This window comes from Scaptodrosophila lebanonensis, unplaced genomic scaffold (assembly GCF_003285725.1).
Source record: "Scaptodrosophila lebanonensis strain 11010-0011.00,11010-0021.00 unplaced genomic scaffold, SlebRS2 tig00001412-arrow-pilon, whole genome shotgun sequence".
Taxonomy (NCBI): domain Eukaryota; kingdom Metazoa; phylum Arthropoda; class Insecta; order Diptera; family Drosophilidae; genus Scaptodrosophila; species Scaptodrosophila lebanonensis.
In genome coordinates, this window is record NW_022060739.1 from 5920082 (window position 1) to 5936488 (window position 16407).

The following is a 16407-nucleotide window of genomic DNA, read 5'->3' on the forward strand; positions in this document are numbered from 1 at the left end:
TGATTAATAAATCAAAAAGTAAACAAATACAGAAGGAAGCATGACAAAAACTATTGAACCTAAATTTATGTAAAATACTTTAACGCTTTTGTTTAATGTGCTAAAGAGATGGCAAAGTTTGAAATTTAATTTAAATAATTCCGAAAATAATTGTATAATTAAAAGAAGAAAATGATAGGTAATACTACTAGCATATTCTTTAGAAATAAAATGAAAGTCCATTTTATTTAACAAAACAGAAATATTATTAGTTGAAGATCTTTTTTTCTTAAATTTGTTTAATGTGCTAAGGAGATGGCAAAATTTCTAAATTTAATTTAAATAATTGTAGAATTAGAAGAATAAAGTGTTAGTTAATAAAATAAAGTAAAAGATCATTTTATTTAACAAAACCGAAATATTATTAGTTGAAGATCTGATTTTCTTAAATTTGTTTAATGTGCTAAGGAGATGGCAAAGTTTTAAATTTAATTTAAATAATTCAGAAAATAATTGTAGAACTAAAACAAGAAAATGTTATTTAAAACTACTAGCATATTCTCTAAAAATAAAATGAAAAATCATTTTATTTAACAAAACAGAAATATTATTAGATGAGGATCTGGCTTTCTTAAACTTGTTTAATGTGCTAAAAAGATGGCAAATTTTTAAATTATGTCATTAAAGAATTCAGAAAATAATGTTTTAATTCTAAAACAAGAAAATGTTCCCAATAATTTAGAATATATAATCATAGCATAATTGTAATTTTCCACTTTGTTCTTTTCTTCCAATTTAAAAATTCCTTTTTAAATTCTTGTAAACACAGTTTTTGCTATTTAGTTAATATACATCGCTACCATAAATAATTCAGAACATAATTGTAGAATTAAAACATAAAATGTTAGTTAAGACTGCTAGCATATTCTGTCCCCAACAATTAAGAATATATAATCATAGCATAATTGTAATTTTCCACATTATTCTTTTCTTCCAATTTAAAAATTCCTTGTTAAATTCTTGTACAGTTTTTGCTATTTAGTTGATAGACATCTCTTCCCAGCTCTCCAACTTCACAATTAAACTTTAAAACTAATGCAATTTTGGCTTCAGTCTTTAACAACTCAACTTGTTATAAACTATATATATTTATGTGCACATCATCCCACAAAAAAAAAAAAAAAAAAAAAAAAATGGGGGGACACATAATAACAAGTGAACCAATTTGGAGCCCTGTAGCTAGTTAGTTTCGTTATAATTTGTTTTGTTGTGTGTTTACATTTCTGGTTTTGGAACATTTTTGTAATTTTTTTGATACAATTATTTAAACATTAAAGCACTTGAGTGACCAGTCGACGGCGGGCATAGAGTGCAGCAAATTTGTTTTTGTTTTCTGTAATTTCTATTACAGAGTGAAAACACGAAAGCCACAGACATGAAACTGAAATATCATCACCCATCAGAGAGCAGCAGCCCGACAAAACTGATAGATAGCCCGATAGACAGGCAGACAGACAGACAGACAACGTCAACAATAATTTTCTAACAACAAACACAAATAATGAGTAAGGGTTTTTTTTACATTTTCTTCTTGAATGCGTGCACAGAAATTTAGAAAAAAATGAAGAAATAATGTAACCTGCTTTCTTCTTTTGTACATAGCCAGCCAAAAAGATTTCAAAGGTGAAACTCTAAACTTGTGGTAATGCCAAGCAATTTGTTAGAATGTTTGGGCACTTTTTCTTGCGATACAAATTGTAAAACGGAAGCCGCCCATTAGGGAAGAGCGTTGTGGAAAATCGGAAACTGACGAGGCACAGCTGGGAGCCGGTGGAGCAACAGCTCAACAGCTGTGAGAGAACCTACGACAACAAATCCCAGGCCCGTGGTGTGGGTGGAGATTTTCCATATTCCATATTCCCCACCATTGGCCATTGCGCATGGCTATTGACCTTCAAGCGACAGATTTCCAGGGGATAGAGCGAGACAGCTTTGCCATAAAACTTTCACTGCCTGTTACCAGGCGCTTGGCTATATACTTGTATACATATATATCTACTTGTAGAGTAGGAAAAGTTGCGAGCGCTTCTCACTGGATTTCCTGGGAGCCGGTTGCAAAACGTAATGGCGAGTTTGTGTGTTGACAGCATTGAGCGCGCAAATGTCAGTTAACTTGGCCAGAACGGCACCTACCGCCACCATGGCCGATGTGAGGCAATGAACGACGCCTACGCCCTCGAACTGCGCGCCTAATCGAGGCGCCAGCGTGCGCGGCGACTTTTGCGGCAAACCAACGCCGCCGTCAACGCCGGCAGCAACGGCCCCACCAGATTGCCAATGCCAGTGCAGTGGGACGGGCGCCATCCCATCATCCCACGCCACACATTTCATGGCACAGTTGTTATGTCTTTTCTGGCACCAGACCATGTCGATGGCGATGGTGCTGGTGCTGGTGATGTCGTCGTCTCAGGTCACACAATCAATGATTTGCTGCGCTCGGCGATGCGGTTGTCAGAAGTTCATAGCAGTTGATAGACGCACACAACTTCCACTGCAACCGAGCCAATCAGCAGCAGTAAAAGCATACTGCCACACAGATACATATACTTGTAGCTGCTAGATGTATCTATGGATATTGCAGTCATAAATCAACGAAATTCGGCTGCGGCAAAACATCAAAGCCAGGTGCAATGGATCCCGTAAATTCCACGCAGATTTTCACACTTTAATGCCATTAAAGCCATCAAAAATTTAACCAAGGAAATAGGTGGATAGAACGATATAGTAATACTAACTCAACTTGGCTTTGGAATACACTACACGAAGAGAATTTATTTAAAAATCATATGTATAGTATGCATAATTTATGGTGGTTTTTAATACACTTTTTGCATCTGAATTTGTCAAGTCTTGTTTGGAAATTAGAGCAGAATTCGAAACTTATTGATATTTTTTTAGTAATTCCTATCAGTTTACTTGTATGCAACAGTATATTGAAGAGTCTATCGCATAAATAGAATATATATAGAGTTTCCTAAAAAGAACGGTTTTTTTTGTTAATATCGAACTTTATGATCTTTTGCTTAGAACATTGAAATCAAAGCAAATTTATTACGTATAACAAATGTTTTTTTTATCAAATCGATGCTGGGAACCTCTTAACTTACTAATTCCACGATTCTTTAGTCCCTTTTAATCACCCAAGCAGAATGAGGAATTCTTATCAAATATGAAATATGAAACAGTATATTAAAATGTATATCCCATAGAAACTTATGTGGTATAATTATATACTAAACATAGATATAAATCCATATATATAGTGTTTCCTAAAAAGAAAGTATTTTTTTTAAAATCGAATTTTATGTTCATTTGCTTAGAACATTGAAAAGCAAAGCAAGTTTATTACGTATAACAAATGTTTTTTTTTATCAAATCGATGCTGGGAACTTCTTAACTTACTAATTCCACCATTCCTTAGACAATATTTCTGTACAAATTAAATAATTTTACACCCAATTGTTGACTTATGAATGAAATGCCTATAAGTTTTGAATGAAGCCCGATCTTTCAAAAGAAACTGCACAGCCAATTTGCAGTCTCTTGTTCTTTTAATTACCCAAAGAGAACTGTTCACACAAGCAAACTATTGCCACGAACAAAGAAGAACACGAAGCCAGACTTAAATGTCTCGCAAACATAACCAAAAAACGTACACACCCTTTTAACCTTTTCGGACGCACAGGTTGCCCACAAAAGGTGCTAAAAGTAGAAGTTGCCGATGGTAAATAAACGAACTAACAGTGGTTTGTGTTGTCGTAATAACTTGTTTGCCCAAACTAATTGCCACTGCTGCTGGCGGGGCCAGACACAGTCGATCAGACATGGATCAAGGCAAAACGTAACTCTAAAGCTGTTTAAGGTTCTGCCTTCGCCGGCGAGTCTCCATCTAATGAGTTGGGGTTTTCGTTTGGTAAATTAGTGGCAATTAAAGTGTTACAAGGTGTTTGACTTGAAAGAAAGTTAAGATCCGACCCGGTGTGGTCTTCCATTGCTGCCGGCAAGCTTGTCTACACAAAATGTTTTTGATATAACTTGTTTATTATTTGCGGCTGCTGTTGGCAAAAAAAAAAAAACCAAGAGCTGTGCATCTGATAAACGAAACGTGCTCTCAACTACACTGATAAATGTGATAACTGTGTATGAAAGTTGAATAATTATCAAAGAGTGTCTTCAGTGCACTAGAAAGAATAGAATACTGAGCTAGATGTGAACATTACCCGTAGAGTGTTCCTCATGAGTCTGCCAATGTGTTATTATTTGTTTCAGAAAAGCGAAGATTGTGATTAGAAGAAGAATATTCTATTAAACACTACTAAAAACATGGAATACATTTGAAAATCAACAACTAAAGATTATGAATGATGTTTGAAACATAGTCTCCACTACACTGATGGATTATTTTGGTTTTATGAAGAATTGGGTCCACAATTGTTAACTTTCAGATTGTTAACCTTCACAATTAGGCAGTTGATGGGAAATATGTATGCTAAAGAGATCGGTATAAATCATTATTCTCCAACCATTATCAATCAAAGAATCCCAGTAAATACACGAAAAAATTATAAATATTATAAACTCAAAATATCGAATCTACTATGAACATAATTAGCACATATTGCAAGGCATTTTTAATTTGTTTAAACTATGAATTATTTGCCAAAGGTCAGAGAGTAGAACTACGAATACTAGTAGATCCAAATGCAGCTGCATCTTATGCTTACTTATTAACTTAATAAAATAGACCTTCATTTTATTTCTTATACATAATCGTTCAACGAAGGAATTTAACTTGGTCAAGAACATTTATGGAACTTCGATTAGCCTTGCTTTCTCAGCAAAATTCTACATTATTTTTCAGTCTACAGCATTTGTTGATATTAATGGCACACTTAGTGATATCAATCGAAACTAACGTTCATTAGCGAGCTTCAGAAGATGAAAACAAATTCCATTAAATGCTGTGGGAATGATACAATCATTGATTTGAAATTAATTAAAATATCTTTAAATACAATATTCCATCTGCACAAACTTCTATTTTAGGTTTGTGCCCTTTTAGAAGTTGGCTTCCAGCCCATATACATTTCCATTTCCATTAATTAACCATAAGAGAGCCAACTAATTGCCCATACATACACAAATACATACAGATATATACAAGTATGTATATGGATATCAAGTTGCATTCTTCTCGTCTCAGAAAGTTGCACAGACGCTGCTGCACCATATAAAGATCTACATTCTTGTGTTCTTTTAAGCTCTTTTTAATGCGCTGCCTGAGGCCCAAACAAGGCATTTTAATAAATCATAGCATCACTATGATGCATATGTAATAAAAATAAAAAAAAAGGAGGCTGGAGAATGTTGTTGCTAATACCCAACGCGATGCTGACAATTCTGGCCAAAAGTCATGACTCAGATGCATCCGCGGCTTAGGGCCCGAGGCAAGAGCTAATCGATGCCACCCGTGAGAATCGCGCACCACACCCAGAACAAAAGATGTCGAGACAGCACACACGCTTTCCAATTAACGTGGCTTATCTACACAAACCCATAGATTATAGCCCCAACCTGTATTTTGACAACTGGCCCAATGATTGAACAATTAGCAGACAACACCGATGCACCACACGCAGCCACAGACCGGGCAACTGGAATTCTTGACCATCGTGTGCAGCAAATGAAGAAACAAAAGCTAAAAAGATCTAAAGATCGAGCGACCCTCATCAATTACAACTATAGAGCCTAGCTATGAAAAAAAAAAACAAAAAACACAAGACACAGAGACACAAAAGAAAGTGAAAAATAGAGTTGCTAGCCTGAGCGGTTTTCGTTATTTTTTTAACACTTCTCCAGACCTCATCGCCATGGGATACTCCTCGATCGCAGTTGCAGTTTACACTTTCCCAAGCGACACGCACACGCAATCGAAGAAAAACCTCTAATCAAAGCTGGCGATGCGATACGAGACGATGCATAACTTAGAGTGGAGGTCATCATTAAAACGTCCGCGACCGGCCCAAAGAAGCTGATTCGAGCTGGAGCTGGAGCTGGAGTTGAGGCTAGCGTGTGTGGGTTGGTTTTTTGTTTGGAAAGCGGCTCTGTGTCGAGCAAGGGCTGGCATCCATCAGAGACCACCAATTCCAAATTCAAGATGAATGGCATACGGAAACGCATGCCACCACACAAAATGTACTCTACACACAGAAATGAAAGAAGCTAACTGTTGCTTATTAAGTGAAAATGAAAGCGTTTGCCGAAAAAGTAGAAATACTCGTAAAACTAAATAAAACTAAATAAAACTAAATAAAACATCTAAAGCGCAGCACCACCAACCACAATAGCAACAACAACAGCAACAACAACAGCAACAGGTCATTCATACCGGTTTTCCGGGGTCCGCTCATTTTCATAGCAAACGGCACTAGACATTTTTTGAATGCCTGCCTGTCCCATGAAATTTTCACTTTGCCATCGTCGTCTGTCCACATTTCTTCTATGTCTCCCCATAATTTGTACTAACCTCGGCCAACGACGCTTCCGCAACATGGGCTAAAGAATTCTAAAGAAGCTTTCACGAACTACTAACAGCCGGCGTTACGATATTATCTCCCACATGATATAATATGTAATATCAATATCAACAATATATAATAATATCAATTAAAAAAAGAAAACTCTTTACTGACTGCATGTAATGTATATTGTTTATTAGCATGATGCTATCAATTGCATTTCCAAAGTTCACAAAGAATGCTTAATTGCAGTTACTTATGGATAAGTTTAATTCGGAGGAACTTCTTTGATTCTTTGGCGGTTTTAAGAGACTAGGACTAGTATGTACATTTATGTATGATTAAACTATTGTGTTTATTTTTGTTTTTTATTGAACATAATATGTTGATGATTTTAAGGTATTTACTTATTTATTTATCAATTATTTCATTAATTAATTCATTCATTTATCTATTAATTAATTTATTTATTAATGTATTAATTTATTTATTTATTAATTTATCTATTTATTTATTTATTTATTTATTTATCTATTTTTTATTTATCTATTTATTTATTTATCTATTTTTTATTTATCTATTTATTTATTTATCTATTTATTTATTTATCTATTTATTTATTTATCTATATATTTATTTATCTATTAATTAATTAATTTATTTATTTATCTATATATTTATTTATCTATTAATTTATTTATTTATTTATCTATTTATTTATTTATGTATTTATTTATTTATTTATATTTATGTCAACAAACATTGAATGTCGACAATGGATAACAATATGCATATAAAAAGTATAAAAAGAATCTTATAAGCTAGGAAAGCCTAAGTAGGAATGTTATGAAGCAAGGTATAGACTTGTTTTATAAATAAACTAATTTTCACTTTCTTTGCTCTACATTAATTTTCTTCTATCAAATATTCTTAAATATATTTGTCTAGATTTTCCGTTTTTAGCACATAAATTGCATATTCCTTAATTAAATATTCCCTAAGTACGAGTAAAACGATTATCAATTATATTAATTTTCGAAAATTGCCTAAATACGAGGAAAACGATTCTCAATTATGTATATACATTTTTTTTTAAATCTCTCTGTAGCCATCTCAGGCTTCTAGCCCATGTAATTCCGATATATTCCATTAAAATGGAATCAAAAACATGGCTTAATATTTGTACATTTATGTTTTACAACAATATTTTAAAAATTTTAGGCTAACTTCAGCAAGTTTCTTGAGGGTGAAGCACAAAACATCAAATACGTTATATGCTTCAAATATAGTATAAAGCAATACGTAGACCTATTACCTATTCGGCCATTTAGGGTACTATTTACTAATATTATTTTAAAGTTAAGCAATGCCTATGTAAAAGGTATAAATCATTCCTTCTATAGTTCTACCATCAAACAATTTCTTTTCCAAATAATATTCATTTGAGTCTTAATATAAAACTGGAATAATTGTGGAAACAAATTCACATAGAATTTAATTACTTCTTCACTTCAGGCCCCAAAAATAATAATAATATAATAATAATAATGAAAATAAATAGAGTATGCATATGCACATATACGTATATACACATAAAATGTTTAAAAAATAGAACAATCTTGATTATTAATAAATTAAATAATTGCGATTTCGAAATCGTATAATGCTTTTGGGACTCACCTCGTCCGATACCGCTGCTGTCGCCACTGCTGCTGGCGCTGTCGTCGTGTTGCTTCAGCTCCTGCACCTTGTTTCTCTTTCCCTGCTCCTCTTTGGAGTTGGGGCTGGCGCCGTTAGAGAAGTGGACGCTGCCATCGCGATGCACGAGGAGCTCAAAATGTTCCGGCAGCTCAAAGTCGCCGCTGTCCGCTCGGGTGGCCACCTTGTAGTAGAGGCTGGTGAATTGATAGATGAGCGCCCAGGCCTGATCCTCGGATAGGGGCGCCTTGAAGGAGTCGACAATGTTCTTGATGGTTACACACTGTTCAGCACAGGCGCATTGATAGAAGACTTCCTGCACTCGTTCGCTGTTCAATTGTAGGCAGTTGATGTTGTTGTTGTTGTTGCTGTTACTCGTGCCGTTGCAGTTATTGTTGTTGTTGTGATGGTGGTGGTGGTTGCCGTTGCCGAGCAACATTTGCTCGGCAGCTGGGGCCTGATGTTGAACATCGCCATTGGCGCTGTCGGGTGAAGTGGAGAGAAAGCCCTCCTCCCCGCTGTCCACCACTGACGTCGTCTGCTGCTGACGTTTGCTATTGACCTTGGGCGTAGCCATGGCCTTGGTTGCAACACCCACTCCCACTCCTACTCCTACTCCTACTCCCAGTCCGCCGCCTGCGTCATGCGGCTTTTTGCTGCTCGCCACCAGCTTGTCATCATTCAGACTATCTGTGTGATGCTCCGTCATATTGTTGTTGGTTTAGTTGTTTTTGTTGCTGCTGTTGCTGTTGTTGCTACTTCTGTTGCACTTGGCAGCACACGAGCTGGTGATTGCGTTTCCTCATATATGTATGTATAAAACTACTCAAAATTTGTACGCGAATTTTGTTTAATGTCTTCAATTATTGCCGTTTCTCTTGCTGTTGTTGTTGTTGTTGTTATGGTTTTTAATACGTTTGTAGTTGTTGTTTTTATTGTTGTTGGGCGGCGGTCAGGCGAAGAAAACGATTCAAAAACATGTAGCAAACAAATTGATTTTTACATAAATACAATGAAACGGAATATTTAAATATTGTTGTCGTAATGTTATTTACTTTAACACTAAACACAAAACATTGAAGATTTGATTTGAACTTTTGAACATATGTATTTGATTTCCTTTTTTTTAATTACTGCTGCCACTCAGTAGACACGTTTTGCACGTTTTTTTTTCTTTTTTGATTTTATGCACTTGCCGTTATGTTTTCGTGTTGCTGTGGAACTTGTTATTGCTATTCTTTATGCATTTATTATTTTTATTCATTTGCTTTTTGCACTTCACAACACTCGAGGAGGTGCGCTTCGTGATTTGATTGAATTATCACGTGGCTGTTAAATAAATTCACGCGCTTCCTATCTAATTAGACAATATTTTGCTAGAACTCGAGTTTAAATTAAACGCTAGTTCTTCACATTACTCGCTTTTATTTGTGCTTGTCTTTTATTTTGAAGCAAGGCCGTTCGCGCAACTTGCCGCTTAGACGTCAAACTGTTGACTGAGGAGTGAGCGCTTGGAAAATCGAATCGAATCGTGCGCGCAGCACACGTTAGACTGAACGAAACTTGACGAAAGCAGAGCCGCAACCGCTGGTCGCTCAGCTGTTCGGCTTTGCGCTCTCCCTCTCTCTCAGTTCGCGTCTTTATGGTGGCTCTTTGCTTTTTTATTTTGATTCCGGTTTTTCGTTGTGTTTGTGATAAACATTTTGTGCTTTTATTTAAAACTTTAACTGTTAATATATTGTTGTTGCTGCGATTGCCGAATAATTTTGTGCACTATGCGTATGTAAAATGACCAGGGCTGGATAAAATACTGCAAATAATAAATTTAATTTATGAATGAAAACGTTTTACAGAGGACTAAGAACTGCTTATTTATTTAAAAGTCAACAAATAGAAGAAAACAACAAATAGCTGTTAATATCGATAGCTGAAAAGTGCCGAAAAGTAGGAAACAGCTATGGTTTCAAAATTATAATTCGGTTGCCTCATTTTTTAATACTTTTTCTTAAGTTTCTTTTTTTTTTGTTGTTTTTATTTTTTGAGGAGTAAGCGATTAATAGAGAAGAAATAACTTTATTTAATTGAGTTTAAGCAATGAATTGATATTCATATAATTATATAGAACAATTTTTAAACATTTTTTATTTCACTCCAAAAGGATTTATTTAAAGTTTAAACTACGCCAAAAGTTCTTGAATATCAAATGTTTGGATAGGAATCAATAATATTGCAATTTCGAATAAAAATTCTCAATAATAAATACTTACAACAACCTAATTTAAGATCAACTTTCTAAATTTGTTTGAATAGGCACAAGTTTTTGATCAAACTACGCCAAAAGTTCTTGAATAACAATTCAGTTAATAGGAGTCGAAAATATTGAAATTTAGAATAAAAATTTTCAATAATAAATACTTACAACAACCTTATTTAAGATTTACTTTCTAAATTTATTAGAAAAGGCACATGTTTTTGAACAAATGAAATGTTTGACGGAAATTTTTGTTAATGTATAAAATTTTTTTTACCACTAAGTACTGGCAGTCTTATTTGTACATACTATGAATAATTTCATTCAACATTGTACGCCAGCCCTGGCGTTGGCAAAAACTCAAGTACCGTGTTTTATTTGTTTATGTGAAGATTTTATATGCGTGCTGAACTTCAACTTTAGTCTCTGATCGTACATATAGTACATCCATACATACACATGTAAATATGTTTTTGTTAGTGTTTGGGGCTATTATGTTAAGGTCAAGACGAAGTGGCGGCAGTCGCGTCAAGTGAGTTGGCCATCTGCCGCTGCTGCTGGTCAGAAGCACAGCAAAAAGCCATTGATATCACTTCTGGGTCTATCTGGGTCTACCTGGGTCTGGTGCACGGCCATAAAGCTGCGGCCACTGTTCAACCCACTGACGATAGGCAGGGTACTTAAATGTGAACACCACCTGGGCTCGACGGAAATTGTTTGTCATAAAATCTCGCGGTAATTAGATCTGTAGTAATGGACTTCTAAGTATATAGTATAGCAACTAAAGCCTTGCTATGTATTACATATGTATGTATATACTTGTACATGGGTACTACATTAAAATTAAATTTAATAGTACTAGGTTAGCTTTAAATTAAATGGGCATAAGAATTAAACATTAGTTCGGAGTCTCTTTGCACAAATTAGTGATAAATACTTAGTACTAGGGTGAGTGACACGACTAAAGTAGTCGAAGGGGAAGCTATCTTATGTTATGACAAAATTGAAAAGAAATGTAAAATATTCTAAAATGTGCAAATACCGTTTTCAAAATAATGCGAACTAGCCAAATAAAATCTATTTAGTTAAATGAGATTCAGTAGAACATACATACGTTCTATTATATAAGACACTTTGTCATCGACTATTTGAAAAACATTTTGACTTGCTTAAGAGCTATTAAGTCGATATAGAATTAAAGTCAGCTTAACATAACCTTACACTTTTAAGTAAGCCCGAATTTTTTTGCTAACAAGTCAGAGCTCAATTTTTGATTTTCAGTTTACTTTTGCGAAACAAAGCAAGAACATAACTTTTCCAATTCCATTCGATTAAAAGGCGATAAATAGTTGATTTGCAGATTTATTTTTCATTTTCATTAGTATCATGGAAATTAAAATTGACTGTTTTTTGACTGGCTGGCCAACATTTGAAAAAAGCCACGATTCTGTCTTATAAATATTAAAATTGCAATAAATGCTAAAACTAATTATAAATAAAAGAAGATTCATTGCTAAATTTATAAAAATCTTGTCCGTGATGAGATTATAGTATATTTAAAAATATTTTAGTAGTTAATGCACATTTAATTAATTTGTATATTTCTTTAAAAAAACTATCATTTCCACAATTTTTTTTTTTAATGAACTATAAATTTTCTATTAAATTAAACTATTAATTAACAATCAATTAAGAATTATTTCTTTATGTTGAATGCTATAAAATTTTTAAGTAAGCGATGTAGCTCTTTAAATAACAGGTTGCAGGAAATAAACTTTTGGAATTCATAAATAAATTTAGTTTCTTATGCAGCTTAGAGTTTAAAGCAATGCCCATAATTGCTATTAATAGCTTACTTGTATAAAATGTAATTTTAATTTAATTTAATTTGATTTGTAATCTATATTCTAGCGTTACAAGCAATTGGTTACTTTTAAGTTAGTCACAATTATATTAGAGTGTAACAATCTAATTCGTTATTGTTTGCAAATATCATTTTTAAAATACTTATTATATAATTCTAAGTACATTTCAAAGATATTGCACAATTGTAAAATGCATTAGTTGGCATATTTTAGCCAGAAAAAGCATTCTATTGCTTAACATTGGCTGGCTAATCCTTGACCTTAGACTTTCTTGTCTATTTCTTTAATGGCTCTTTCATGCTTTGAAGTCGATTATTGCATAAAGTTGTTAAGCTTCATTCAATTAACGAGCATGGCCATAAAATTTCACCATTTCAAGGTCCTGCCCGACAACGACTTCGACATTCAAACCCAGCCAGAGACAGACGGCACGCAACGAGCCATTCAAAAGGAGGGACAGACAGAGGCTGGCCAAAAGTTTTACGAGTTATTAAGCCATAAGTACATGTGTGCACCCGCTGACCAAGTTATGATATATGAGCCGTAAATTGAAACTTTATATCAATGGGATTGTTGCGGCTGCTGTTGTGAATGTTGCAGTAGTCTAAAGATTTGCATGCGATATTACAGCATCTTGGCAGATGTAACTTTTAATGAGTTTTTGTGCGTTAAAAAATTTCACCGTACGCGCTTTATTAATTGGCCACAATTGCAGAAATTCCGCCGCCGATGAGAGACCCGTCGTCTACCCACGTAATCAACACCAATAGCCATAAAAAGTGTGTCCTCAGCTAGCCAGGCAGCCAGCCAGGCAACCAGCCAGGCAGGCAGCTGCGACTGATGTCATCAGAAGCCGCAGAAACTTCAGACACTTGGCCAGATGTTGTTGTCGCCAATGTTTAATGGTGGTTGTCGTTGTTGTTGTCGTTGTTAAGTGTGTAGCAATTGTTGAGGCAATCGCTAATGAATTAATTAACGCATAAATTGTTTTATTTAGTGTTTATTTTCTATACACAAAATATTTGCCAACAAATTTCAGTCCAATTAGCCAAGCGACGAACTCTAAACAAGCAGCTTTGCTCACAGCTCGAGTCTCGCAACTCGAAGCATGAATCATTCACAAATCGCAGACAGAGGCAGCAGCGGGTGTTGTTGTGGAGTGCAACCAAGCGTTGCATATTTGTTGAGTTGCATGTGTCGCACAGGCCGCTTGGCACTTGGCCCGTTTCGCTTTTGGACTTTAACTTGCTTTGAATCACGCCCCCGGTTCTATTCATCAATGAATGGATGCCAGCAATGGGTTGTCCAGAAAGTAATGTTTGTTCTGAAACAAATTAATCAAATCAGGGTGAACTTCAACTAAAATGTTGAACGAAGCAGTAGTTTCGTATATAATTTAGTTTTTATGCACTCATCCATGCGTGCATTTTTGGGGACATTATACAAGTATGCTATATAAGCTATTGTCTGGGCCATGTACTTGTATGCACTCTATTTTCCATTAATCTGAGTCCTATTTTATTTATTTCCAATTAAAATAAATCCAATATTTGGTCAAACCTTTGGGAAACTGAGATAAAGTGTGTTAACTTTAAATATATATCGAATTAAATGAGAAAGCTATAAATTTGAAACAATTTGCAGTACCTTTTAGCGACAAAATTCTGGATTTTTTGAAATAAATAAAATAGTTAATTAAATTTTAAATAGTGTTAGAGACCTTTTTACATATCAAACATACTACGTGTACATAGATACTGGGCCAGAAATGTAAGCCCATTACACAATGGAACTTATTCCTTACCTGTATTCATTATTGTGTATTCTTAATTGTTCAAATGATTAATATTTATATCAGAGTTTAAAAGAAAACGTTCTTGGGAAATCAAATTGCTTTACAAATTGCTACATTAAGAAACTAAATTGCCGATTTCGGATATAAAACGACTTATGTTCCATTTACGAAAGCTTTCTTCTTCAAATATTGCCAAAAAATATATTTCCTTAAAAAACCATATTCTCTAAAAACTGATCTTATTTTCTCAGAATAAGGTATTCTTAGCATAGGGAAAAAATATTCTTAAAAATATACATTTTTACATCAAACTAATAACTTTTGTTAAATATATTATAAATAAAGAAACGCATTTTCATTTCTAAAAGCAGGACACATTCGTAAAATTAATTTAAAAACAAGAAAGTCTCTAAATTGTTCAAATTAGGAAACAAATATTTTTGGAATTCATTTTTAAAAAAAAGTTGTTAAGAAATTCTTCAATCTTTTATCATATTTCAATTGAAATGATTAATTATTTAAAATAAAAAGTTTATACAAATAATAAGCAATCATAGCTCTTCATATATTGTTATCCAATGAATGCAGCTGTTGGGCTGGAAAATCCCAAGCCACCAATTGGGATTCTCAGGGACTAAATGGGCTTAAATTGGTGTGATATTGCTTGAATATGCTGCAGCTTAGTTTTACAATGCTTCTACCTATATTATGGATTAGTACAGCTTTAAAGAAATTGGGAAATCCTACGCCAGGTCCAAGATCACAAGGGCTTGCACGAAAACTATTTTTTACCTTTAATGCAAAGGAATTTACATTGAATCTTTATCTATAGATCTAAGTATTTAATCAACTCCTTAGAAGTACGTAAGTTCTTTAAATTGTGTTTTTTTTTAAAAGGAAAAAATTAGGCCACCATATTCTTGTCAAAATATTCCACATATTTTTTTTTAATGTGGAACTATAATATAAAAATATTAGCACTTAATCATTGCTAAATGAAATCATAGTTCTTTGAGTAGATAAAATAAACGAGTAGGAGGTTAAAGTTTTGCCCGCATGACATTTAAATACCCTACATCTAAACTTTTCCTCGCTACAGCCATACAACTTAAAACTAGTATACCCTTTAACCCTTTGGGTACAGGGTATAAAAACGCTGTTGTACTAATTATTTAATTGACAATTACAATGATATAGTTTACCAATGTTGATAAGACTTTAACATATGGAGAGGCATTTTAAAAAACTAATGAATACCAAATTTTATGAGGATATCGTAAAAAGCAAACAAATTTGTTGTACTAAATATAATTTGTTGACCGATCTTTCCTATGGCAGCTATACGATGTAGTGCATCGATTTTGAAGAAACTCCAGGATGTCATTTTGGAATTATAATATACAAAACTTGAAACTTGATTGATGGACCAAACTGATAAAAGAATGAGGCTATAAGTAGCTTGTGATCTCTGTCCCATCATATACAGTGAAAACTCCCTTAACGGACACCTCTTTTATCCGGACACTTTTTCTAAAATATTCGATTGGTGTATAAAGTATTTAAGTATCCCCTTAAGCGGCAACTCGCCGGCCAAGAAAGTTTTCACTGTACTCTTAAGTACCTAAACCATAAGTACTCTTCCAGTGCAGGGTATAGAGACCTAATGTGTTTCAGATATAGATGGCTAATAATGTGTATTTTATATCGGACATTTGTTTCCGGACAACCCATTTTTATGGATATCTGTGCATGTAGTATTTAATTGTTTGTCTGCCAGAGCGGAAGTAAGCATCCGTTTTGGCTTTGGCTGCAACTAAATGCCAGCATTTTTTAAAATGCCTATAATAAAGTGCGCTTCACTCTAATTGAAGTTGCAGCGAATGTGTGTCAGCCGTAAGCCGAGCTTGCTGCAATTTATTACCAACAACAACAATAACAATAACAAAACTTTGCATAGCCAAATTTGTCTAAAAATGTTGCGTATACGTAGTACTATGACTGTGACCGGCATATGATTGCAGCATTTTGAGGATGCAACGCTTCGTTGCGCTTGACACTTGCACAAAAATTGCATCAAAATTGCAAGGAAGTTGCCGGCAGCACCACCAGCAACAACAACAACAACAACAAAGAGTGCCACTGCAACAGTTGCTGCTGCAATTGTTTGCTGCTAAAGAAGAAATGAAGAATATTATGTCTGTTTGTTGTTGTTATTGTTGTTGATGTTATTATTATTATTGC

At 34.1% G+C, this 16407-nt stretch overlaps 1 protein-coding gene across 1 annotated transcript in view; it reads right to left on the reverse strand.

Annotated features, from left to right (window-relative positions):
- Positions 1-9731, reverse strand: part of LOC115630972 (protein spire-like) — a 59193-nt gene extending 49462 nt beyond the window's left edge. Inside the window, exon 1 of the mRNA XM_030527552.1 lies at positions 8238-9731. Within this exon, the coding sequence (XP_030383412.1) occupies positions 8238-8964 (727 nt within the window). The 5' untranslated portion in view covers positions 8965-9731. The remainder of the gene's footprint in view (positions 1-8237) is intronic.
- Positions 9732-16407: the final 6676 nt, after the last annotated feature.